This window comes from Marmota monax, unplaced genomic scaffold (genome assembly GCF_021218885.2).
Source record: "Marmota monax isolate L192 unplaced genomic scaffold, Marmota_monax_Labrador192_F-V1.1 WCK01_AAM20220418_F8-fsc00023, whole genome shotgun sequence".
Classification (NCBI taxonomy): domain Eukaryota; kingdom Metazoa; phylum Chordata; class Mammalia; order Rodentia; family Sciuridae; genus Marmota; species Marmota monax.
Window position 1 is genome coordinate 3,561,693 of NW_026692907.1, and position 27,281 is coordinate 3,588,973.

Below are 27,281 nucleotides of genomic sequence, written 5' to 3' on the forward strand. Positions count from 1 at the left end.
CCCAGCAGGCGCGGGAGGCGCTGCCAGCGGTGGAAGCCAGGCGCCCGCAGGACTCCCGGCCCGGGCCACGCCAGCGCCATGTATGCGGCCAAGTGGTTCCAAGGGGCTCCCTTCGGGGTGCAGAGCCACAGGTGGGGCCCACCCTCATCCTGCGCTGGCACATATTTTCCAAGGCGGCCTGAGGGGCCCGTCGCAGCCACTCTCCCTGGGAGGGAGGGGCAGAGACCCCTGGGTGGGCTAGAGTCCAGGAGAGGCGGGCACTGGGGGGCTGGCCCTCCCCACCCCTCTGCACATCTGCAGCACCTCCTGGCCCAGGCTGTTCCCTTCCTAAGCTTCTTTCAAGCTGTCACCATACTAAGCTTTGTTTCTTTTCCTTTCCTTTCCTTTGTTCTTTCTTTTCCACTTCCTTAGTAAGTTCTTGAAAAACATGACCACTGCAACTTCTCTGCAAGGTTTAGAAAGGCCACACCGCCTGGCCTATAGTAGGCCCAGCTTTTAAAGTCATGGTTGGGATTTCAGTCCAGATGTCCTATATTTCTTCCCTCTCTCTCTCTCTCTCTCTCTCTCTCTCTCTCTCTCTCTCTCTCTCACCTACTATGTGCCCTGCACAATCCTAGGATCTGTGGCTACAGCAGTGAGCAAAACAGTAAACTGTACACTTAAGGAGTTTGCATTCTTGTGGGAATGTGTGTGTGTGTGTGTGTGTGTGTGTGTGTGTGTGTGTGTGGTGTGGTAGGGGGAGATATGTTGGGGAGTGCTAAGGTCTTTGGAGAAACACCAAGCTGGAAGAAGGAGCAGGAGGGTGGGTGTGGGTGGGATGGTTCGGGTGGAGCAGCACCCTGATGGTCAAAGCCACTACAACCCTTCTGTTCTTCATGGACTGGTTCCAAAGTCACCTTCTCTAGGAAGCCAATTCCTCCCATCCTGAGGACCACCCAGGTCAGGACCAGGTGCCAGGCTTTGGGCTCTTACTGAGCCTCTGTCCCTCCTAGATTTGATGCGTCTGCTGTTTATCCCAACCAGAAGAAATACAGCACCTTCACAGAGACCCCGTACTCCACGCATCATTCTGTGGAAGTGGTGAGTGGGCACTGCCTCCCTGCAGCCTCCCACGTGGTCTGGCCACTGCTCCTCTGAGAGGCCCACCCTGGTGGCAGCTGAGCTGTGTCAGCTGTGTCACATCCCCCAGCACTGAGCCTGCCTCTGAGTCAGGCTTCTGATGTGTTTGATAAATGCAGGACGGTAGGTGAAACAGCATGCTGGGGGCCACAGGTGACCTGGCTTCCTTTCCCAGCTCCTGTTCTGTCCAGCGGCAGGCTCTCAAGGACTCACTGTACCTCCCTCAATGGAAAAAGCCCAGTGACAGAGGAGGTCGTGAGAGCTCCTTGAGGACCAGCCTCTGGGTGCCAGGCTTACTGCTGGGGGATAACTTACCTGTGATTGGGCCAGATTGTTACTCTGGCCCAATCACAGGTCAAGGGCAGCTTGGGGAGGATTTGCTCTGGGGTTGGCCTGGGTGGATGTGACTATCCCACTCTGACCACACTCCCTCTCAGTCCCACATAGGTCCTGGAACCTATAGCTCCAAGGAGACCTGCTTCAGCAAAAAGAAGCCAAAGAAGGAGGTGGACACAGGCTGGGCTCTGGCCCAGCAAGCCATCCGGCTGACCCAGCTGCCCCACTTCCGGTACCAGACCGTTGTGAGAGAGAGGAAGTTGCAGGTGAGGGCTTTGCACCATGCCCACTGGGGCATGTCTCCTGATTTATTATGGCTGCTCCAAGCATAGCTCGGGGCAGGGCCAGGCAGAGCTCATTCTTGAGGGAGCAACACCATCCCTTGGGCTCCTTCCTGTGTGGACATTCCCTAGTTTATAGTTTTCCTCTCGTGTTCTTTTGGTGCAGGAGCAAAAGCTGGGACCTGGCTCTTACAACTTCAAAGACTTCTTACAACAGTTGCAGCAGAAGCCAGGCAGCAAGCGGGGGCTGCTTAGCTCTGGGGAGATCCGCTTCCGAGGTCTCATTGGGGTACGTGTTCTGAGCTCCTCTTGGCTGTCTGCAGAGGAATCCTTCCACCCCACCATGCAGTCTGTGGCAGACCATGCAGCCTGGGTGGTTCTGGAAATGCCCTTCCTTGTACCTGTCTCTTCCCCAGACTTGGCCAGACTCTCCCCTGGGTCTCCACGGTCCCTCTGCTTCCCTGGCTTTCACGATTTCAGCAGGGATGGGTCTGGTTCATTTTTAGGTTCCCAGAAAATAACCCAGCATATATTAGGTGCTCAATGAATTCATCCATTTATGTATCCAGTCAGCCAACCAGGAAATCACCAGTAAGTGCCTACTAAGTGCTGTCTTAGGCCTTGGGGATCTGGAAATAACAAAGATAAGGGGCTTGGGTTGTGGCTCAGCGGTAGAGTGCTTACCTAGCATGTGCGAGGCCCTGGGTTCGATCCTCAGCACCACATAAAAATAAATAAAGGCATTGTGTCCAACTACACTAATAATAACAACAACAACAAAAACAACAAAGACAAGGTTCCTGCCCTCATAGAACAGACATCCTAGTGGTAAAAACAATAGATCAAAGAAGGAAATACATATTTAATTGGGGCTAAGAGGACAAATGACACAGGGAAGAGCTAGAGAGTGCCAGCAGGGCAGTTTATAGAACACAGTGAGGAAAGGCCTCTGGGAGGAAGTGCCATTTGAGCATAACTTGCAGGACATGAGCAGTAGAGACTTATGATATCTGTGTTTGAACATTCCAGACAGTGGGAACAGCAGAGGCTAAGGACCCGGGTGCCAGCACGCTTGGCAAATTAGACCAGTGGACAGAGAGCAAATGGATGCATCTCCAGGTGCAGAAGCTCCCCCCCCCACCCCCTAGGGAGCAGAGTGCCTGGAGGCCTTTGAAAGTGAGTCACTGCCTTCCAATCCAAATAATAATAGCTGATACCCGCCAGCACTTGCCATGTACTAATTAATTTAATCCTCACAACAGCCCTATGAAGGAAGCACCACTATTGTGTTCACAGGTGACAAAACTGGAGTAGAGGGTGTGAGTGGTCAAACCGCTCAAAGGTCACAGAGCTACTAGGTGACAGTAGCAGAATTGGAATCCAAGGTGTCCATCATATAAACAAAGCCCAGAGGCTTGGTTCCCTCAGTTCTTGGATTTTGTTCCTTTTCTGTCCAGGAGAGAGTCTCTGTGGGGTTCAACCCAGCTGATAGCAGAGAAATTGGGGGGACAAGTCTGAGAGTGTCTCCAGCACTAGGGAATCTGTGTTTGCTCCTTCTGCTTGGGGGAACTTCCCACCTTCTTCCATATCTTTCTTTGGGGATCCTTCTCATTCTTCAAGCTCCAGATTTTTTATATATATATATATATATATATATATATATATATATATATATACACACACACACACACACACACACATACACACACATAAATTTTAAAAATTATATGTTATGTAAATACATATATAATGTAAATTACATACATTTATATATATTACATATATTTCTTATTAGTGACCATTCATTCCTCAACTCTCTTCTCCAATTAATCCTGCCTGGGTCCTAAAAGCTCTGACAGCATCACATTCTAGTTAAAAATCAGGCTTTCACACCAGCCTAATGTGATATAAAACTTCTAAACTTGAAGATCTTATGGAAGAAATGAGATTATGCTGACAAACCCAACACAGAGCTTAGCTCCATCCATGAACTCCTGGGTCAGGGCCCACCCCAGGACTTGTAGTGCACTCTGTCCCCTATCCCAGTGCCAGGCAAACAGTATGGGCTCAGGAAGGACAGGGTCTTAGAGCCGGAGCCCTCATGCCTGTTTCTGGATGTGGGAGGAATCTGGACATGTGGCTTGCCTCTCTGAGATTCAGGGTCCCTTTCTGTTAACTGTGGATGGTGTCAACATGATCTCATCAGGTTGCCACCAAGACCAAGATACTAAGGCTTTCGATACATCTAGCACACAATTTAGGGGCCCAGCTTCCTTCCTACCCTTGGGGATTTTCTCTAGAACACACCAGGGCACCTGAGCTTTGGAGGGAGGCAAGGTATAGTCTCATTCTTCTGGGGACAAACTATCTGATGCCCACAGTGGCTTGAGCTCCCCAAGTCCCTGATATCTCCGCCCAGGGCCAGCTTCCAGGACCCAGAGGTAGACAGGGCTGAACCATCTGTGGAGCAGCAGTGACCCCACGTGGCTAAAAGGTGCAGACCCGCTGAAAAAGTCCTGCCAGGTCTCTGCCTAAGGATGCCCACCCATCCCCTATACTGCAGGTAGATTCTCCCCACAAAGGGCCACCCTTTGACCCTGGCAGTCCAGGCTCCAGATGGTCATTCCAGTCACAGTTCTTAACTCCTCCTGCCCCCCAGGACTGTCAGTCATTCTGCCCTGCTTATGTGTGGATGCTCACTATGTGCCAGGCACCGTTCAGGGGACTTTCAGACCTTATTGAACTTGGTAGTTGTTACCCTGAAGGAAGGTATTGCCATCCCCTTGTTATCAATATGCACCGTAAAGCTCAGGAAGCCTGAGCTCATTCAGCTAGGAAGCAGCTGTGCCCGGATCTGAACCAGGACTCCAGTTGTTTCTGTTCCCCGGCACTGTTCACCACACAGTGAGAAAGCCATTCACGCAGGTGTGGGTGCCAAGGACGAAACTGCTGAGACCATGAAGCAGGCAACTCCCTGGGGTGACAGGGGAAGGAAACCTTCATTCTCCGGAGAGATGATGTTCCAGCTGGCTTTGCAGGATTAGTAGAATTTCCCAAGGTGAAGAGAGCAGGACAGGCATTTGAGGTGGCGTGAGGCACAAGCGAGCCAGGGCAGGGAGGTTTGGCAGAATGTCATGTGCTCAGGCTGCACAAGGAGCGGTGCTTGCTGAAGCATGGCATGTAGAAAGCAAATGGTAAGGCATGCCTTGGACCGGACAGCGGGTCCTCGTGACGAAGACAGACTTAGAGGTGAAGGCGTGAGCTTGGAGGCTCATGGGTGATGTGGTGTGCATTGGGGATGGGGACACTCGGGCAGCCTGAAAATCCTGTTCCCCATGTGGGGGTGGAGATCTTATAAGCCTTTTCCTCAGATGCACCCACAATGAGAGCAGGACTGGTGGCCTGTATGTCCCCACTTTGTGTCCCACAGAACTATTATCCAGGCCCCGGGAATTATGGGGAGAAGGGCAACCCATACACGCGGCTGGAGGAGAATGCCTGGAACCGGTCCCATTCCGAGGGCCTCATGTGCAGGATGTCAAACAAGTCACCACCTGAGGCTCCTCAGGTACCCCCAACCTGGCCAGGCTCTTTCACGTGGTTCTGGAGGGGGTTCCTAGGGTTGATGGGGAAACTGAGGGCCTGAGAGGCCTACCCCCATGGCTCCCCACCAGACACTGTCACAATGCCGTGCTCTAGGGGAGTGGTTTAGGACCTGGCACCTACTCCTTCAAAACTGGCATCGAGACCTACCTGGCACGATCTACTGGCACCCGCGGCCCCTATGACATTTTCTCTGGTGACCGAAGCAAGCCCCTGCCTTTTGGACATTACTCTGTGCAGGTGTGTACCTGGGTAGCTCATGGGGTTATTTCCTCAGCAGATAACAGCCCTTACTCGCCTATCCTAGGACCACTGCTTTATGTGCCAAATGCTGCTCAGTGCCCTTCCCACACCCTGCCCCCTTCACCCCCAGAGCCAGGGAGGGACACGTCGGCTTCTGTATTGAATGAGGAGACTGAGGCTGGCCACACAGCAGAGCTGCAATTGGACTCCGGGTAGACTGTCTGATTCTGTGGCCGGTTCTCTTCTCTGCACCAGCAGGTGCTGCACTGGGGCTCAGGTGACCCATGATGTCAGGGTTGTGTGGGTGACTAGCTGTGGGGCCTGCAGGGCTCCTGAAGACACAAATGTGGGTGTCCCACTATTCCAGAAGCATTTCCCAGGCTTCACAGACCCAGCACAGGGGCTGGGCTCGTGTCAGTGCTCTGCTAACGAGGCAGAGAACTGACAAGCGGGAGGGGAAGCTGGGGTAGGATTCCAGCTTGCCACTACCCTTCCTGCCCCCATCACATTCCTGTCACAGGATTCCACAGCTCACTGGGCTCTGTTTTCCTTGTGCTCATAGCAGTTGGGACTGAGTCATTGACCACCTACCTGTTCACACAGCCTCCACTGCGTGTTCACCCTCTGTCTACTATCAGTCTAGGTGCGGGAGGCCAGCCCTGGGGAGTCCATATCTTAATGAAAGAGAAACAATCATCTATGACTAGGAAAGAAATTTTGGAGTGTTAGCAGGTGAAGAGGGTGTCAGAGCTAGAAGAGTGGTGGTTAATGTGTGAATACGTCTGGGCCACTTGGTTAAGAGCCTCTGCCCTGAGACCTGCCTGCTCCCTGGAATCCCTCAGACTTTCACTGACCAGTCATGGAAACCACCATCCTGCCACAGGGGCTTCCGGGACCCTCTCTGCTGATGCTGCAGCCAGTTGACTCTGATTGGCAGGTGCCAGGCCACACTGCCTGTGCTTGTTTGTTCTGTCCTCATAGACTTTACTTTATAGAGCAATTTTAGGTTCACAGCAAAATTGAGTGGCAAGTAGAGTTTCTATGGATCTTCTCCCCCTCCCACCCCTGTCAAGATCCTGCGCCAGAGTGGTCCATTTGTTATGATCAGTGGACCTACAGTGATACACCTTTGTCAACCAAGCCTAAAGTTTGCAAGATGGCTCACTCTTGGTGGTGTTCTTTTTGTGGGTTTTGACACACATGACTGTATCCACTGTTTTCATATTCTACATCATAGTTTTGTGGCCCTAAAAATTCTCTTCTCTCTGCCAGTTACACTGTTTTTTTTTAAAGAGAGAGTGAGAGTGTGAGAGAGAGAGAGAATTTTTAATATTTATTTTTTAGTTTTCAGCAGACACAACATCTTTGTATGTGGTGCTGAGGATCGAACCCGGTCCGCACGCATGCCAGGCGAGCGCGCTACCGCTTGAGCCACATCCCCAGCCCCTTACACTGGTTTTTATATATTCAAAATATGATTCCTGCTTAGACCAGTGCCTGCCTCATTATATGTCCAATAAATCAGGGAAAGAAAGAACGGATAAAGGCATGATGGGTCTCAGGGTGTAACCCAGAGGTGGAGGGTGCAAAAGACTGACTCCACCCCCAACCTGGGGCCATAGTGGGACTTGGGGCTGGCCTGGCCCTTGCATAGCTTGACCCAGGGATGTCCCAGTGGGGTAGTGAATGACACCTTGGATTACTGGTGAGTGAGGGTCAAGAAGAGGGTGAGCTCTTGACTTTTCTGCAATAACATCTCTCTCTCTCTCTCTCTCTCTCTCTCTCTCTCTCTCTCTCTCTCTCTCTCAGAAAAAAAGGCCCAGGGAACTGGTGAATTTCAAGAGCTTCGTGGATGAACTTAACTCACGTCACAATAAGAAGCATGGAGTTTTTTCAGAAATTCCCCGCGACCCGAAAACCCCTCCAGAGAGGATTTACTGGTCTACCCTTAGCCAGTGCCCCCGAAAACTAGTCAGTGTCCAAAGGCAGCTCCCTTATGGGCTGGGGAGGTGGGGTGTGGTGGCTTGTTTGTGGCGGGGAGAAGCTCATTTTTAAAAAAAAAATTTTATTTTTTTGTAGTGTACACAATAACTTTTTTAAAAAATTATTTTTATGTGGTGCTGAGGATCGAACCCAGGGCCTTGCACATGCAAAGCAAGCGCTGTACCGCTGAGCCATAACCCCAGCCCCGAGAAGCTCATTTTTAGGGACAGACCCACCTGTTTCCAATCCTGGCCTTACACTTTTCTTCTTCTGCCAGCCTCATTATACACCTGCCCTCTGAGGACAGAGAGGCGGCTGTGAGCATTAGATTTTTCTAGAAGCTTAGAGCCTGCCGTGCCTGGTTCCCTGGTCATGCTCAGCCAGTGTTGATATCCACGCTGCCCTCCCCCACTGGCCCTCCAGAGCTGGAGAGAGGGCAAGGGGAGACTGGATCTGGCAGATTGTAAGGGGTCCACCTTCAGAGGTCTGCCCACCTGCTCCATCCAGGGACTAGCAGGCTCAGCCTGGTTCAAGGCAGTGCTCTCTAGGGTGGGGGACTTGAAGGGGACAGTCAGTGCTCTGCATAGGCCCTGGGCTTTCTTCAGGCCCCCCAGATTGGGTCTGTCTAGAAGGGCATGGACCTGGAGTTGGAATGGGCAGAGGAAAACAAGACACAGGCAGCTTCTGAAGGCCTGCTGGCCATTTTCCACCACACCCCCAGGGGTCAGCATTTGTATTTCACCAAAGGAAACCGAGGCCCAGACCTGGGAAGGGATTTGCTGGAAGGGATTTGCCGGGTTCCCCCAGCAGGGGAGGGAATGAGCTGGGCTGACACCCCGCTCCAGGGCCTGTGTGCCGTCTCTCCCCAGGCTGCTGTCTGGAGTATCTCTCTGGACCCTGCCCGACCATGAGGTCTCTCAGGAACCTGAGAAGAGATGTCAGGCTGGGGGTGGTTAAAGTGGGATGCATGGGTCATGAGGGCACTACAGGGTCCCCTCGTGTCCCCTGTCCTTGACTCAAGGCCCAGCATTGCTGAGCAGGTAAGACTGCTGCCAGGAACCCCCACCTGCCCTGGCTGGGTACTTCCAGGACCTCTTCAATACTTGGCCTTCATTTCTTCCCCTAGAACACATCTGGCCCTGGTTCATGGCTTCCTCAAGAGACAGAGATCAAACACGTCAACCGGCCGCCATTCCTCCTGGCCTCTAAGCGTTCAGGTGTAAAGACCAACCAGATAGTTTTGGGAAGCTGGGTGAGTGGGCCTGGGGTGGCGGATATGTATGACAGGCAGGGAACCCCCCTGCCTCTATAGGCAGCCTTGAACCCTCCTTGCCCCTGAGCACTGATCCTCAAATGGAGCTGGAGGCCATCTCTCCCTCCCTCCCACTGTCTTTCTTCTGCCAAGGCTTTGGCTAACTCCAGGTAGCAGCACCATTGCAGGCTTGTTAGGACAGAGGTGGCTGACACAGAAGGCCTGATAGGGCCCAAGCATTGGCATTTCTAACAAGTTTTCAGATGACGGTGGTGAGGTTGTTCCAGGGACCACACTTTGAGAAGCAGCCAGCTAAGCCATCTCAGACCACCCTGGCCCATTCTCTTAGTTTCCCAGGGAAACGATTCTTTCATTTTCTCTTTGTATTTGTCTTGTGGCCTCAGGGGCAGCTGCTGGAGCTGGCCCATTTTTCATCCCTGGGTCAGCAAGTCCCCCCATCTTGACCCTGTTCTCTTCCTTGTCCCCAGAGGCAGCCATCCCCATGTGTGTGATGGAACTTACAAGCTTGCAGTGTTCTTGTATAAAAGGCCAGTTCTTGGGCTTTGCACATGCCTCCTTCATGTACACACATGGCCAAAGGCCTGTCCTCATTCTGTTCCTCCCTCCCTCCCTTCAGTTTTTAAGTGCACCTTTTATTGGCGACTAATGATTGCACAGAAAGACACAGGAAATCCTAAGTGAACAACTCCAAAGAATGCCTTTGCCCTGTGATCAGCCTGTGGTTGGCTGGATTCCTGTTCTGTGACCAACCCCCAGAGCATTCAAGAGCACATTCTGTGCACCCCAGGGTCTCCTGTGCATTCTGTCCCCTTCAGGTAGCCCTGTCCTGACTCCAGTAGCTCAGGGGAGTTCTGCCTGACTTTGAACGATTGGGTTTTTGTTTGTTTGTTTTAATATTTTATTTTTCGGTTATAGCTGGACACAATACCTTTATTTTATTTATTTTTATGTGGTGCTGAGGATCGGACCCAGGGTCTCGCACGTACTAGGCGAGCGAGCACTCTACCACTGAGCCACATCCCCAGCCCCTGAGTGACTGTTTTTAAGGTCTGTCCTAGTCTCCCTTGGCACATCTTACTTATAATTTACTCACCTTCTTATGGTTCCACCCCTCCCTATCCTGTACTCCCCAACCTGAGCTTTTGGGTCCCCCCAGTTAAATGTTTAGACTGGAGCCAAATGACCACACTGCCACCTCAAGGTCATCATCTGAAGTAGGAAGGGCTGACATGTGATGGGTTTCAGTGATGGGACAGGACCCCAAGCAGGGAGCCCGTGTTTCTGAGTAGACTTCTCCTGTGGTCCTGTGGGAGGCAGTCCACTGGACACTGGTCTAGACGTTGGGTCGGCATGTCTCCCCTCAGCACTGCTGCCTGTGATTGGCTGGATTCCTGTCCTGCCTTTATTCTGCTTTGCTGTGTCACCCTGGCAAATTTCGTCTCCTGCCTGAACCTCTGTAGGCAGATATCTGGGTGGGATGGTGGATGCGCTTCCTAGGATTGCAGGACAGAGCACTGCAGACATGCTTCACAACCAGAAACGAGCTCTCAGAAAGAGCAGCTGTGGAGGCTAGATGACTGAGATCAAGTGTCAGCAGGAACACGCTCCCTCTGAAACCTGTAGGGGAGGGTCCTTCTTTGCCTCTTTGTAGCTCCTGGCAGCGATCCTTGGGATCCTCAGTGTTCCCCACCTTGTGAATGCAACTCTCTAATCTCTGCCTCTGAGGGTGGCCTTGGATCAGGGTCCCACCCTATGCCAATGATCTTAGCCCATTGTATCTGAAACCACTCTATTCCCATAAAGGTCACATTCCCAGGTACTGGGGTTAGGACTTCAGCATATCTTTTCTGGGGGGCGTGATCCAACTCGTAACAGCTGGGGTAGGCAGGGTCGGAGGGGAGAGGAGGAGGCCTGAGATCACGTGTCTGAGGCAGGCTTGCTAATGTCCTGCCCTCTTCTCCCTGGCACAGAACCCAGTAGGGGTGGGCCGCTACCTCAATACCACGCGATTGGAGAACAAGGACACACGGCAGCGATACCGGTCCCTGTACATGGGTGAACCCAAGCGCTACCTCTCAGATCTGAACCGGGACAGGATCATGCAGTGAGTGCAGCTGGAGCTGCAGGAGAGGGGCAAGGGGGGGAGGGGAGGGGGAGGGTTGACCCTGGGATGGACTGGGGGTTCCCCATGCTTGGTTCCCATGGAACATGACTGAATCTTAGAAGCAGTGGGCTCCTCTAAAGCCAGCCAAACAGCAGAGGCAGTGCAGAGACGGTCACCTTCAGATCGTGACCACCTACGTGCCAACTACTGGCTGTGTGAGTTGGGACGTGTTGCTTAACTCCTTTGAGCCTCGTTTCCTTCAACTGTCAAATGAGCAGGTGGCTGAGGAGGCTCAAATGAGATGATGATCTAAAATTTTTGGTAAGGAAAAGGTACTTACTCAACACTGAATCCTCTATCCCTGACCCACACAGCCTGGATAACTCCACTGCACGGAGTCTTAATTCCCTGGGGCTCACAAAGGGGTTGTTAAACTCATTTCAGGAAGTTGTTGTGAAACTTAAGAAAGAAAAGGTACGTAAAATGACATGGAAAATAGAAAGGAGATTGTAAATATTAAATGTGTTGTGTAGGCCTAAGAGGCCATCTGTTGCAATATAATCTCAATTTCAGAAATGTTCAAATGTGAATAAACCTGCACTTTAGAATTCAGTGTTTTGTTTTCTAGAAATTGTAAGGCTCGGGGACCAGATCCTGGGGACCAGATTGCTCAGGGAAAAAAAAAAAAAAAACGAACAGCTGTTGAGTGCAATTTCAAAAAATCTTTTATTTTTATCAAAGTAATCCTGTGCCTTCCTCTTTCTTGATTCACTCTCTTATTCCAGAGGGTTCCTGAGAAAGAACTTTGGAAGGTAGGATTTTCTTTTGACAGACTGCATGCCTGAAAGTGTTCTTTATTTTTCCCACTCCCAACAGCTGATCTATAATTTGGATGAAAATAAAATCCTAAACTGGGATTTTGAAGGCTTTGCTCCCTGATTCCTGATTTTCAGCATGGCTGTGGAGAAGGCTGATACCATTCTGGCTTTCTGTGACTTGCGTTTCTCTTCTCTAGAAGTTTCCAGGGCCTTCTCTTGAGTTCTGGAATTCCATGGTGATGTGACCCACTGTGCTGGGTATTTAGTGGTGTCCTCCATCTGGAAACTCAGCACCTTCCCTTCTGGGGACTTAACCACTGAGCCACATTCCCATCCCTTTTTATTTGGGACTGGGTTTTGCTAAATTGCTGAAGCCGGCTTTGAACTTGTGATCCTTCTGCCTCAGCCTCCCAAGCTGCTGAAATTACAGGTGTGTGCCACTGGGCACAGCTTCTCATTTTCCATCTCTGCCTATTCTGTTCTACGTCTTTCTGGTAAAATTTCCGTGTCTTTGTTTTCCAACCCTACTCTTCTTGCCTTTTAAAATTTTGACTCTCATATTTTTTTAATTTCCAGGAGATCTTTTGCTCTTGTGGGTTGCTCTCTCTTTTTTTTTTTCTTTCAATAACACTCAGTTCTGTGTCAAGTACGCAGTGTGTCCTGCTCCCTGCTTTGGGTCCTGTTCCTCTAAGTTCCTTTTCCTCCATCATCGGTTCAGGTGTCAGAGGACAGCACCATAACAATACCAGGAGCCTGGCTGGGGATCTGGTCATTCACTCTAATGTTTTTAGGGCTTTTCTCTGGATCTATTTGGTTCCACTAGAAAAGACTTCTCCATCCTGGGTTGGGGTAGGTGTGGTTGCTAGTCCTGGGAAGGGTTGGGGGGCCTCCTGCCGTCTGTGCACCTCCCCTCACCCCTCTACTCCTGCTGAGGTGCCCATCTGCCTAGTTCCACTAGGCCACGGGGCACCTCTCCACGCACTAACCCTCCAGTCCCTGAGAGGGGGCGAGGGATTGGTGGGGTCGTGTGTAGCTTGCTCTCTCTCCTATTGATCTGGTACCTGTGTTTTGAGACACTGGTGCCTCCAGTGCCTAGGCCTGCCCTGGGTTTTGTAGCAGGAGCACCAGCTTCTTGTTGTCTTCCCTGCGGCCTTCTCAGGTCTGCTGATCCTTCCCCAAAGCATGTTTATGTCCTTGTCCCCTGATATCTCCTCTCTCTTCCTCTGCCATCTATTTTATTTAAATCCCTTTGTACATCTTTTAGTGGGTTGCAAGAGGGAACAGAGATCAATGCGTACGTACATTCACCTGCCTTGCTTGATGGTAATTCATAAGAAACACTGTTAGTGTGCAAAAGGATCTTTCCCCCTTACTAGCCGAGGTGGTTAGCCTTATTTTATGGATGTTGAACCAACACCAGAGAAGGGAACAAGGGGAGCAACTTGCCCTGTCACACTTGGCGACAGAGAGAGCAGGGACTAGAATCCAGTCCTTCCTTTCCAGGGCAGTGTCTGTCCTTCCTACACACCAGTGCCTGTGTGAAGATTTGGGGGAGCCAGGAAGAGGCCATGCCCAGCTGTCCACAGGCCACCCCTTCCCAGCCACTGTTTCAGCAAAGCTCTAGGTGACACAGCATTTGCTTTGCAAAGGACTCTAAGGAAGGGAAGGATGCTGTGTCCCATTGGGCCCTCTGTCTTCTTCCCCCTTGGGGCTAAAATACTCCATCACCACTATTCTCACACGCAGGCATCTGAGAGTCATGGGCTCTCCTTTACAACTTGGCTTAGAATTCCATCTGCCACTTAGCTCTGTGACCTCCCAAACAGACTTTATCTGAAAAAAGATGGTCATAACTACTCTGCAGACTCTGTTATGAGGATTGGATGAGATGATCCTGAGAATGTGCTCCGTCCTGTGGATTCTCTTTGTAGGGATGTTGCAAATGCCAGCTAACTCTCCCCTTAGCAGCTGATGCTCTGGCAGAATTTTGTGTTTTATTTATTTATGTAAGGGGTAAGTTCTTTTTTTAAATTTTTTTTATTTATATGTGACAGCAGAATGTATTATGATTCTTATTACACATATAGAGCACAATTTTTCATATCTCTGGTTGTATACAAAGTATATTCACACCAATTCATGTCTTCATACATGTACTTTGGATAATAATGACCATCACATTCCACCATCATTAATAACCCCATGCCCCCTCCCTTCCCCTCCCTCCCCTTTGCTCTATCTAGAGTTCATCTATTCCTCCCATGCTCCCCCTCTCTACCCCACTATGAACCAGCCTCCTTATATCAGAGAAAACATTCAGCATTTGTTTTTTTGGGATTGGCTAACTTCACTTAGCATTATCTTTTCTAACTCCATCCATTTACCTGCAAATGCCATGATTATATTCTCTTTTATTGCTGAGTAATATTGCATTGTGTATATATATATCACATTTTTTTTATCCATTCATCTACTGAGGGGCATCTAGGTTGGTTCCACAGTTTAGCTATTGTGAATTGTGCTGCTATAAACATTGATGTGGCTGTGTCCCTGTAGTATGCTGTTTTTAAGTCCTTTGGGTATAGACCGAGGAGAGGAGAGGGATAGCTGGGTTAAATGGTGGTTCCATTCCCAATTTTCCAAGAAATCTCCATACTGCTTTCCATATTGGCTGCACCAATTTGCAGTCCCACCAGCAGTGTATAAGTGTACCTTTTTCCCCACTGGTAAATTCTTTATAGAGGTTGGAAACGCATATTATTTAGGGAAAGAAATTGCAGTGGTTTAACTCTTTTTTTTTTTTTTTTTTTGGTACCAGGTATTGAATTCAGGGGCACTTGACCACTGAGCCACATCCCTAGCCCTATTTTGTATTTTATTTAGAGACAGAGTCTCACTGAGTTGCTAAGCACCTTGCTTTTGCTGAGGCTGGCTTTGAACTTGTAATCCTCCTGCCTCAGCCTCCCTAGTGGCTAGGATTACAGGCGTGTGTCACCGTGCCTGGCAGTTTAACTTATTCTTGTTGTCAAAGACCCAAGGAAAAGTTAGAGATTTTTTAATAGAGGGAGAAATGGAGGGGGGCATTTAAATCCTGAGGGAGGAGGGAGGGCTTTGAAAGAGAAGGAGGAACCCATTGAATTAACTAGACACTTCTTCCTGAAGTCATAAATAAGACACGGATTCTTGTATCATAATTATTCAGCATTGCTTTGGAGGTTCTAGCAAATGCAGTAAGACAAGAAAAATAAATAAGAAATATAAATATTGGGAGGGAAGAGCAAAATCATTGCAGTTTTTAATGATATATGTGTTTGCTAAAAAATTCCAAGACAGTTAATTTTAAAGCTGTAAAGCTTAGAAGACAAGAGCAGTGAAATGTATGAATGAATAGTTCCCTCCTATGCCACAGGCACAGCGAATAGAAAACTGAATTGAGAGAAAAAGAGAGTTCCATTCTCATTAGCAAAACAAATGATAAAATGCATTGGAATAAGCTTAAAAAGGTCCATTTAAGGCACATATGAAGAAAAATATAAATCTTTACTAAAGGATGTTAAAGAAGCCTGGATAACTAAGGAGAATATCATTTTCACGGAAAGAAAGACTTGATATTGGGAAAATATTATTTCCTTTGGTTTACACATTTAATGCCTTTAAAATCAAATCCCAAAGAGCTTGGCAGAGGGAAACTGGATAAATTGATCATGAACATCATCTGAAAGAGTATATAACTATGAGTAGTTAAAAAAATAATGATACTATTTAAAAATTCATCAATGAGCAGAGAAATTATAACATGGAAGATAAACTCCAAACTGTTGACCATGATTACCTCTGGAGGGGAGGGTTACCAGGTTCTTTCACATTCTACCTTGTTTATTTCTGAATTGTTGGATTTTTTTTTTCAGAATAAATATTTATTATCTTTAAAATCAAGAAAAAATGCAAACAGAAAGAGGAGGACAAGAGTTCTTGAGATAGACTACACAAATTAAGTGTTGTCATCTCCAGCCAAGAGTCATCCTTTGTTTTTCAGTCCTCAGTTTCCCATCTGTGAAAGGGGAATAAATTGTGCCCTGCAGGGACACAGTAAAGCATAATCGAGGCTTGTGAATGCTCGGAGCAGGAGCCAATCAATAGGTCTGGTGGGTGTCAGATTGTCACGCTGGTGAATGATGCTCCCTGGGGCTCAAGTTCCTCATTTCTACCAACCCCTGACCCCACTTGGGCTCCTGAATTAGGACTGAGCCAAGAGGCCCAGAAGATGAGTGGTGGCACGGTGTGAAGGAGTCCCTTATACACGGTTTCAAGGACTGATTCATTTGCCAAAGGTGCTCAGTGCTTCATTCTTAGGCACATCTGAGCTGGTGATTGTTTTTAGGTGAGTGGAAATATTCTCTTATTCACTCATTGAAATTTTCAGTTCTACATTCTTAATCGCTAAGGGTTATTACTTTTCCTGAATATTCCAGTAGACCAAGTGTTCCATCTGGTCACCTCTCTGGACCTTCTGGATCTTCCAGCCAGGTCCTCTTAACACTACTTGCCCACTCTATGGCCACATGGACAGGAGAGCCCGCTCCAGCCTGACCATGCTCTGCACCACTCCCTGGCTCTTCTAGCTCATTGGGCCATTGGCCACACTCTGATCTGTACTTGAAACAGCCTTCTTTTGGTGACTATTTGGAAAACTCTTGTTTATCCACCAGGCCTCTGCTTAAATATGAAGCTTCCCCTGGCTCTTTATTCTAAGCTCACTTTATACATCCTCAGGTTGGAGCACTTTTCCATAATTCTGGAATTATTCTTCACATGCCTTTGGTCCCTACTAAACAAAAAAACTTTTCTCCAGCTCCAGTGTCTTTCTAGCAGTCATAGAAGGAACTCAATGAATATTTGTTAGATGACGTGTCAGTGCATTCCTTCATGCAGCGGGTTGGGGTCTGGATAACCCCGAAAGGAGCACATAAGAAACTTCCAGTTTGATTTGGCAGAAGGTTGTTTTTCCTTAAAAAAAATCTTTGGTCTGATGTTTTATCATGAAAAATTTCAAACACAAAAGACTTGAAAGGATTATATAGTGTATACCTGCATAACCTTTCTTAGAAAATATTATTAACATTTTTCTTTCTCTCTTTTCTCCCTTTCTCTCTTTCTTTCTCTTTCTTGAACCAGGGATTGAACCCAGGGGCCCTTAACCACTGAGCTACATCTCCAGTCCCCCTTTTTATATTTTATTTAGAGGACAGGGTCCCGCTGAACTGGTTAGGGCCTTGCTATGTTGCTGAGGCTGGCTTTGAACTCATGATTCTCCTGTCTCAGACTCTAGAGCTGCTGGGATTACAGCATGCACCACCACACCCAGCACATTTTACTCTTCCTGCTTTATGACATATCTTTCTATCTGTCCTTCTACCCATCTTTTTGTTTGTTTATTTGTTTGCAGTACTGGTGACTGAACCTATGGCCTTGCTCCTGCTAGACAGGTACAGTCCCAGCACTCTATTCACCAATTAAAGATCTTTTATTTTTGAAAAATTTCAAAACAAATGGAAGACATCAGCACATTTCCTAAATACTTCAGCATGCAGACTGGCTTTTTAGTATTTCAATCTAAAATGCATATTCTTTATCCCAAAGTCTGAAAATGAGATCCATGTTCATGCTCTGTAATAATAATGTATTCTGATATTCTTGGAGTGTATATATAATGATTTTTGAAAAACTTTTATCTATTTACTTTGGCAGAACCTGGGATTGAACCCAGGGCCTCACACATGCTAGGCAAGCATTCAACCACAGAGCCACATCCCCAACATGTAGTGGTTTTGTATGTATGTATTCTATGCAGTAACTTTAAAGGATAGGTATTAATTTCAATGTTTCTTAGTTGGGACAACTGAAGTTTGGAGAGAGAACATCACTACCCAAGTCACTGTCAGTTCATGGCACTGGTGTGCACATTCCTCAAAATAGAATGAGCCCTTCTTATGTCAGGCACCATGCTGGCTCCTGGGACATTGTAGAGGAGACAGCAGCTCTGCCCCAGAGTGGCTCCCAGCTTCATGGGGAAATACACTCCTCCCCTCCCCTTAGTTACAAGAAACGCACAAGAAGAGGAATGAGGGCAGGTGGGACTCAGAACTTGTCTCCTGGTGGCCACAACACCTACCCCTCTCTTTCCCCTAAGCTTTCTGGAAGATGAGACCAGGGGGGAAGGCTTTTTGAACCCAGGAAGGCTGAGGCAGAGTTGGTCTCCATCCTGACCCATCTTCCTGTTCTCATCCCACCTGCCCTCACCCGGTCACTTTTCTTTGTCCTCCTGGACATTTGTGCATGCTGTTTTGTTGAGAAATTCGGAAGTCTGGGTAGGAAGGGGGACTCTTAGGAAACTCAACCTGCAGAGTGCCCCTCCTCCTCCCCTCAACTCCCACTACACAATTACTATGCAGCACAGAAGCCAGGTGGTTGCCATAGAGACAACTAAAAGATAGGGCTTTAGCTTCAAGGGAGGGTGGAGTGCAGAAAAGGCCATATTTCTTCCCTCCCTTCTTTCCTCCCTCCCTCCCTCCAGTTCTCCCTCCTTTCCTTTTCTTCCACCTTCCTTTCTGTATTTCTTGTGAGAGTGGGTGGAGGTGGAGATTTGAGCTGATGGGCAAGGGAGTGGGAGATTGCATCTTGAGGTGGAGGAACACACTCCTTGCATGGGTTGGAGGGGTGGTCTCTCAGCACCAGGAGAAATGGTGGCCTTGGATGGGGGCATGGGGAGACAGAAAGGTTGATAATTCAGTTAAATTTAGTAAACACTGCTAGGGGCAGGGGTCCTTGTCCTTCGAAGGTCACAGGCAAGTGGGGCAAAGGGAAGTGATTGATTCAGCATCAGGTGCATGATGGGAGTGTGGGGTACAGAGAGAAAAATGCCCAGGTCTGCCTGGAAAGGAGATGTAGAGGTGGAAGATGCTGTAGGCTGCCCTTGTGGGCATGGAGGGGTGAGCAAACTTGGCCTGTTGAGGGATGGCTGAATAGCTGGGGGTGGGCATGGGAAGGGGTATGGAAGAATGAAGAAAGATGGATTAGTCGGGTGGGATCAGCAGTCTGGATGTAGGAATCTGGACTCTTTGCCGACACATACCTGCAAATCAAACTGCAGTTGACACAGAAGTAGTCTTTGGACAGGGCCACTTGGGATATGCAACAGTAGGGTGTGTTAGTCAGTTTCCTGTTACTCTGACAAAAAATACCAGAGAAAATCAACTTGGGCTGGGGATATATCTCAGTTGGTAGAGTGCTTGCCTTGCATGCACAAGGCCCTGGGTTCAATCCCCAGCACCACAAAAAACAAAACAAAAAGCTTTCAGAAAATCGACTTAAAGGGAGGAAAGGTTTATTTTGAGTCATAGTTTCAGTCTACAATCAGTTGGCTCTGTGGCTTTTGGGCCTGTGGTGAGGGGGGTCCATTATGATGGGGAGCATGTGGCAGTGCAGAACTGCTCACCTCATGGTGGCCAGGAAGGAGAGAGAGAGAGAGAGCAAGGGTGAGCAAGCAGTATCTCAATATCCCCTTAAGGGTCCACTCCAGCCATGACCTAAGGTCCTTCCACTAGGCTCCACCTCCTGAAGGTTCCACCCCACCCCTCCCCAATAGCATCACAGACTGGTGATCAAGCATTTAGCACCTGGCCTTTGGGAGACATTTAATATTCAAACCATGACAGAATGTGACTTGCCTTTTGCCTTACTGAGTCTGAATTGCAGGTAGGGAACCCTCAGGGGATTATAAAACATAATGATAGACCCTAAAAAAAGAATTTGGGGAGTTGAATGGGGTTCTGTTGCCTTCAAGCCATGTAACATTGGACAAGTCACCTGACTTCCCAAGGCCCACCTGTTTCTCTGTGGAGCTCAGCATTTATACCAGGGACCCAGCAGGCAGCCTGGACTCTGCTCTATCCAGGGACGCCCACTCAGATCAGCCTGTACTTCCTACCCAGGCTGGCCTGTTAGAACTCTGACACATTCACAGGCTTCAGGTTCAAAATGCAGGTTCCAGTCCTGGCTTTGCCATCTCCTGGCTGCATAATAACCCTGGGCTACTAAGTAAGGCTCTCTCTTTTCTTAGCTGTAGAATGGGAATAATGAAGCCTGCTCTCAGGCCACTGTCTGTTAAGAAATAAGACTTGCCACCAGCTTTTTCCCTCTAGCCAGCACCCCTCAGCAAGGGATGGGGAGGCCACTTCTTCCTAGTTAGCCAAACTCTGCTACCCAAGGGCAGGAGGTAGGAGTTCCTGGTGCCTGCATTTTGGTGGCTTCAACTCTTTGTGAAAGTCCCAAAACTCTTACACATTTTCAATGCTCCCTAAGGAGAGCAAACACCACTCTCTTTAGCTGTTTCAATTTGAGATACATTTGTTGAATGCCAAGGATGTGCAAGGAGGCACTCTGGGTTTGCGCTTGAAAGCAGAGATGTTTGTATTGTAGAAGCAGCCACTGCCCTGGAGACAGGAAAACAGACTTTCTGTCCTACCATTGCATAAATCATTTAATCTTTCTCTGATTGGAGTCTACGTCTGAACCAGACACCTGTGTTTCAGGCCATGACCATGTTTCCGAAGGACTCCGAGTTGAGGATGGAATGTACTGGAGAGGAATGGAGAAAGTACTAGGGGAGTTCAAAGAAGGGATAGACTACGTGCAGTCTGGAGATTCAGGGAGGGTGGCTTAGAAGAAGCAGCATGTGAGCTGGCCCTCAAAAACTGGGTAAGAGCTGGACTTGGAAAAGCAATAATAACCACTGATCAAAGACTGACTATGCGCCAGGTACTGAACTTGTCAATATGTACATCATCTCTTGTGGGCCTCACAAAGCGCCAAGAGGTATGTGTTATTACTTCTATTATGTAGATGAGGAGACTGAGTGACTTTCCCAGAGCTATAGTGAGTTACTAACTGTATCAATGAGCTATTGCTGCATCATAAACCAGCCCAAAACTCAGTGGCTCAGAACAATAGCTATGGACCTGTGAGTCAGTTGGGGGTTGGTTGGTCTGGGATGGTCTTGGATGGAACACCTAGACTTCCATGTGGACTCCCATCCTCCAGAAGGTAGCCAGGCTTGCTCTCACGGAGGAGGCCAGGCTTGGTAGGAAGTATGCAAGGCCTTCTGCAGCCTAGGCTCAGAATGCCACATCATTACTTCTTCCACATTCTGTTGGCCAAAGCAAGTTACAAGGCCAGCCCAGATTCCAGGGAAAGGGAAGTGGACTCTACCTCTCAGTGGCAGCAGCTGCGAAGTCACATTGCCAAGGACACACTGGTGCAAGGAGACGTACAGGCTGCACCATTTTTGATCTCTGTCTAGTACAATAGCAGAATAGGGTTGGTCCCTGGTCTAGTTGACTCCAAGCTTTCTTTCTGAAAGGGTTCACTTCTTCCAGGGAGAAGGAAAACATTTAGAACACAGAGAAGAGCATGAGGAAAGGAAAGGAAGCACAAAGCTCAGGATGTGTTGGGACACACTCCCCGGTTCCTTATAAATGCTGTGTGGAAGGTGTGAAGGGCTAGAGTGGAGAGAAAGGCAGGAGAGGTTGGTTAGGTCTGACCCTGAATGTAAGGTAAGCTGCCTGGGCTTCATCCTGCATATTTTGTGGGAAGCCATGGGATTTTTTTAAAAGTCAAATTTATAGTAGTATAACTTACATACAATAAAATTCACCCTTTTAAAGTATACAATTCTATAAATTTTGACAAATGCATAGAGCCATGTCACTACCACATGGAAGAAAGTTCCCTTGTGCTGTCTGTGGTCAACCTACTCCTATCCCAGCCCCTGGCAACTACTAGCATGATTAGTATCCAGAGATTTTTGCCTTTTTCAGGGTGTCATATAAGTGGAATCATTCATACGTAGACATTTGTGTCTTTTCCTTTCATTTTACATGATGCTCTTGAGATTCACCCAGGTTTTATGTGTCAGTAGTTTATATGTTCCATGCTGAGTTGGAGTCCAATGAATGGATATGCCACGGTTTATTAATATGCTCTAAAGTAGAGGGGAATTTGCAGTGTTTCCAGCTTGGGCAATTTTTAATAAAGTTGATACGATAATAAATAGCTATGTACAGGTCCTTATGTAGACATGTTTTTGTTTCTCTTTGGCATATATCTCAGAGTAGGATTTCTAGGTCATTTGGTAAGTGTATGTCTAGCTTTGTGAGAAACTGCCAAACTATTTTGAAATGGCTGTACTGTCTTGTATTTGTACCAGCAATGTCTGAAGGTTCTAATTGCTCTGCCTCTTGTCATCACTTGGTATTGATAGTGGTTTTTTTTCCCCTAATTTTAACCATTCTAATAATGTGCTTCATTATGGTTTAAATTTGCATTTCTCCAACGACAAGATGTTGAACATCTTTTCATGTACTTCCCCATCTCTTCTTTGTTCAAGTGTTTTAAAATCTTGTGCACATTTTAAAAATTGGGTTGCTTGATTGTATTAAGCTTTGAGAGTTCTTTATAGATTCAGGACACACGTCCTTTCTCAGATATGTGTTTTGCAAATATTTTCTCCCATTCAGAAGGATTTTAATGAGAAGTAATACTGTGCTTTAATAAGTTTACTCTGTGGCATTATTGGGTGGAGAATGGAGTGGGGAGAAATAGAGAGAAGGGGAGATGGGCCAGGCCAGGGGAAGTGGGGATGGCAGGGAGGAGTGAAGAGAGAAAGAGATGGAGACCCACTGGATAGCAGGAAAGGCCCCCTTTATCCAGTGAACCCTCCTTCTCTCCTTCTCACTTCCTTCCTTTGGTAAATATTTGTGGAGCACTTACTAAGCATCAGGTGATGATCTAGGCATAGGGGAAATACCAAGGAAGAATCCACGTCCTTCCTTCACAGAGTTTGCCTCTTGATGGGGAAGACAGATAATCAACAGGGACATAGGTGTGTAAGGCTCACTCGGGATGCTCTTTGACACACAGCCAGGGGTTCCTGTGGGAATGCCATCTTCCTATTGGCTCATGGGAAATGGACCAGAGTCCTCAGAGGTTCACTCCCAGGACAGAATCCAAGCAGAAAAAGAAATGTGGGACTGAGGTCAGGAGCCCTGGGCCTGGATTCTGACCTTCCCTCTGATCTGCAGGTGACCTCAGGCAAATTCCCTCTTCTCTCTGGCCCTTGGTCTCCCTCTCAGGGTTGGCCTAGATGTTCTTTCAGGTGCTATGGATTTTTTAATTTGAAGTTGTTTTTTTTTTTTTTTTGGTTATTTAAATTTGAAGTTCTTACAAACAGACCTCAGTGCTCTGATGAGTCCAATAGGTGCAAAGTGGAGGGACCTCCTGAGGATCAGGTCCTTTCATTGGTAAAGGTCTCAAGGTCATCAATTTTGGCCCCTCATCCAGTGTGGGATCTCGGGGAAGAACAACCGACAGGGACCTATTCATTTCTTGGGGTGCCCCTCTAGGGATGGGGGGCCCACTCCCTTCCAAGGGATTACTGCATTATGACTTTCTCTGTCTTTTTAAAGGGAAAGGATCACACCTTTTACAAAGGGCAGGTGCCCTCCAACTGTGGATTATAATTCAAATCCTACTCCTTAAAGCCACGTGGGAAGAACAGCTATGGTGACTGGAGGGCCCAAAGCCTGAAGACAGATGGTGGGTGGGAGGATGGGAGTGGGATCAGGGGTCTTGGAGAAAGGGTTCACGAGAATGCCTGGGATAAGGGAGAGGTATGGAGGGATCTCCTTCACTGGAGCCATATCCCAATGTCTTTTGGGACAGCAAGGGCCAGTTATCTTTTGTTACAAGAGATCAATTGTCCTGAAAAATGCCAATCAACCAGTAACAGGAATATGGGAACCACACAGCAGAATGACCCCAGGGGTGGGATGTGGGTGAACCCTGAAGCCCCTTTTATTCTAAAGCCAGAGTGCTGGTTCCTGCTCTTTAAAGTCCAAAAGGAGGTGGGAGAGTGTGGCATATATCTTATGGCAGACCCGGGCCCCCTCCAGGAGTACCCCATCTCCATCCCTGGATGCTTCTGGAAATTCAGCAGGGCTTCATGCCAGGAGGAGACTGCTGACCTTCAGGCAATGTCCATCCACTGGGGATGACCTGCTCCTCCCCCAGAGGCACCCCTGTGCGCACCCTGGTTTAGCCCAAAGCTGTGTCTGTGGGGACTGGTGACAACATTCCGAGCTTCTTCCCTCACTGTTTTTTGTCAGTGAGGGTCAGATGAGGTGGAGGAGTAGGTTGTTCCTAGTAGGCTGGGACCCCAGAATGAGCCACAAAACTTATGTAACAATAAAATATATTCCCAATGCTTCCTTCAGAGGGTGTCTTACAGAGAGCAGTTGCTTTCTCAACCGTGTCAGACGGCAGTCCTGGAAGAAGTCAGACCATCTTTATTCACGGACAGCAAGATCAGCTCCATAAAAAGTCCTCCTGAATCTTCCAAAAAGCTACGAGGTCCAAGAAGTCAGTTTCGTAAGATTACAACAAATAAGATCAATCTACCCAAACTGTTTTCCTATACTAGCAACACACAACAAAAAAATTGGAAATTTAAAATACAACTTATATGGCATAAAACTATGAAACACTTAGTTTGAATTTTGACAAAAGAGATACAAGGTCTGTACATGGAAAGCAATTAATACTGCAGGGACATTAAAGAAGACAGAAAGGGAGAGATACCACATTCATGGGCCACAAGATTTGATATGGGTGTTAAGCTGTTTTCCCCAAATTAATCTATGGATTTAATGCAATGCCAATCGAAACCTCAGTCACCTTTCTGTAAAAGTTGACCAGCTGGAGCTGGGGGTGTTGCCTAGGGAGGCCCTTGGTCTGATCTCTAGCATTGCCAAAAACAAATACCCGCAGACTGACAAGCTGATAGCGAAACTGATACAGAAATACAAAAGACATAAAATATCCAAAATAATTTAGAAAAAGAACAACGCTGTAGGACCAACCTTATCTTATTTCCAGACTCATCATCACAAAGCTATAGGAACCAAGACAGTGGAATTGGTGCCAAGATAGATCAAAGGAACAGAGCAGAGAATCCAGGAACAGGAGATATGGACAACTGCACTTCAACAGTGGTGCAGAGTCAACTGGGGGTGGGGTGGGGATCTTTTCATCAAGTGTGCTAGAACCATTGCATACTAATCTGCAAAAAAGTGAACTGTGATCAGCAAGTCCCCTCATGGACAGAAACTAACTCCATCTGTGATACTCAGAAGTACAGTATATACTTGGTTTTCCTCTTATTTCATGACTCACAGCTCCCAAAACCCTGGGAACCTCCAGAGTGATGTCTTTCATATACTAATTAGATGACTGGTCTCTGAGGACCCTTAGATAGCTTTAGGGTACAGAATTGTCACCAGAAAGACCCAGGCCTGTTTAAAGAGTTGAAACCTTTAATCCCACACCTCTAAGGAGGGGAAAGAGGCTGAAGGTTGAGTTGATCACTAATGGCCAAGGATGCAGCAATCATGCCTAGTAATGACCCCTCATAAAACCCCAGACAGGCTAGGTGTGGGGAGCTTCTAGATAGCCGAACCCAAGGAGGACACCCAGAGAGAGCAGGGAGGCTCCCCCTCTTTCCCACATGCCCTGCCCTCGTCATCTCTTCCATCTGGACTGTTGATCTGCACCCTTCTTTATAATATATAGAAGGGTAAATATATGAAAAGCATTCTTTATAATATATGGGTAAATATATGAAAAGCATTTCCCCGAGGGCTGTGAGCCATCCTGGCAAGGCAACTGATCCCAGGATCCCACACATCTGGCATCAGAAGTGTTGAGTGGCGTGTGAGAGGAGGAATGAGCTGTTTTCCCCTCTAGATCACAGACCTAAATGTAGCTGTGAAAATTCTAGAAGAAAACACAGGAGGAAAACCTTTGGACATTATGTGAGGCAAAAAGTTCTGAGATGCAGATTTAACTTTAAAAAAAAAAATAAATCGTACATATTGTTAAATTGGACTTAATTGAGATTTTTTTTTGTTCTTTCAAAGGTGCTATTAAAAGAATGATAGGTCACAGGTTGGGAGAAAATATTTGCAAATCATATATCTGATAAAGGACTTATATTCAGAATATGAATATACATATATATATATACACATACATATACATATACATATATATGCATATATATTTTAAAATATATATATATTTCAAGAATAAGAAACAACAAAATAGAGGCTGGGGTTGTGGCTCAGTGGTAGAGCACTTGCCTAGCATGTGTGAGGCACTGGGTTTGATCCTCAGCACCACATATAAATAAATGAATAAAATAAAAGTCTATCAACATCTTAAAAAATTAAAACAAAAGAAACAACAAAATGAAAATGTACAGAAGATATAATAGATACTTTACCAAGAAGATAGATGGCAAATAAGCATATGGAAAGAAACCTGAACTCTCATTAGTCATTAAGGAAATGCAGGTGAAAACCACAATGAGCTACCGCTGCCCGCCCATTAGTTTGGCTAAAATGAAAAAGGCTGACCCTACCGAGGCTGGAGGAGGACGTGGGGTTCTCATGTAGTGCTGGGGGACATGTGTAATGGTACACCTCCCTTGGAAGACAGGGTAGCAAGAGAAGGAGTGAACCCTAATCCCATCTGACCCCGATCTTCCTCTCCCAGGTGTTTGCTCAAGAGAAAGGAAAGCATATGTCCATGCAGACTGTTCACAGATGTCTTTGGCTGCTTGATTTCTAAGAGCCCCAAACTAGAAACAAGCCATCCATCCATCAGCCGGTCAATTAAGAGACATCAGTGGTGGTTTTTACCCATACACATGTCAAGACTCAGCCAGTTGATACCTTCAGCATGTGCAATTTATCATATGCTAGTTGCACCTTGGTAAACAACTGCAATTTGAGACAAAAAAAGAAAAAAGAAAGAAAGAAAGAATGGGCAGGTGCAATGTAGGATACTGGATAGGATTCTGGAAAGAAATTATGGGGTTAAAGCTGGTGAAATTCAGATACGGTCAGTGGTTTAGTTGACAATGTTATGCAATGTGAATTTGTGGGTTTTGATAATTTTGCTGTGATCATGTAGCCAGTGTGAACATTAGGAGAGAGTGGGGGAGAGGGGATGTTGGAACTCTGTACTATCATTGCAGCTTTTCTGTTAAGCTTAAACTAATTCAAAATAAAAAATATATTCAATAAAACTTTTGTTAAAAGACAGTTTACCTTATAGAATGAGTACATTTCTTGGAATGAATCTGTCAACTATCATATTACTGATAGTCATTGACCCCATGGAGGTCAGCAGATTTAGAATACTCACTTTTATATAAGAGAAGACTGTGTAACAACTTGCACTTAGTTCTTTTAAGTATTTTGCTGGAGATAAACAATGAACTTGCATGTTGTTCTGAAAGTCATGTGTGCTGGGGAGGAATGCCCACCTATGAGTGCAAAGGTTGGCTGGCTGCCAGGTCAGGTTTATCAGTGTGGAGGCTAGAGGCACCACAACCTCAGGGGCTG

General features: G+C 47.2%; 1 protein-coding gene across 2 annotated transcripts; it reads left to right on the forward strand.

Moving 5' to 3' along the window:
* Cimap2 (ciliary microtubule associated protein 2) lies at positions 1-25,963 on the forward strand. Of its 2 annotated transcripts, XM_046451174.2 has the most exons (12): positions 1-131; positions 993-1,080; positions 1,557-1,721; positions 1,903-2,025; positions 2,766-2,912; positions 5,167-5,304; positions 5,436-5,579; positions 7,392-7,553; positions 8,692-8,817; positions 10,809-10,942; positions 23,283-23,412; positions 24,090-25,963. In XM_046451174.2, exons 1-11 carry the CDS (start codon positions 79-81, stop codon positions 23,353-23,355), a joined length of 1,353 nt encoding a protein of 450 aa, XP_046307130.1. In that variant the 5' UTR covers positions 1-78; the 3' UTR covers positions 23,356-23,412; positions 24,090-25,963. The 2 variants fall into 2 exon arrangements, with proteins under 2 accessions (XP_046307130.1, XP_046307132.1); XM_046451176.2 differs by lacking the exon at positions 2,766-2,912 and having other exon boundaries at positions 24,090-25,962.
* The last annotated feature ends 1,318 nt before the right edge of the window (positions 25,964-27,281 follow it).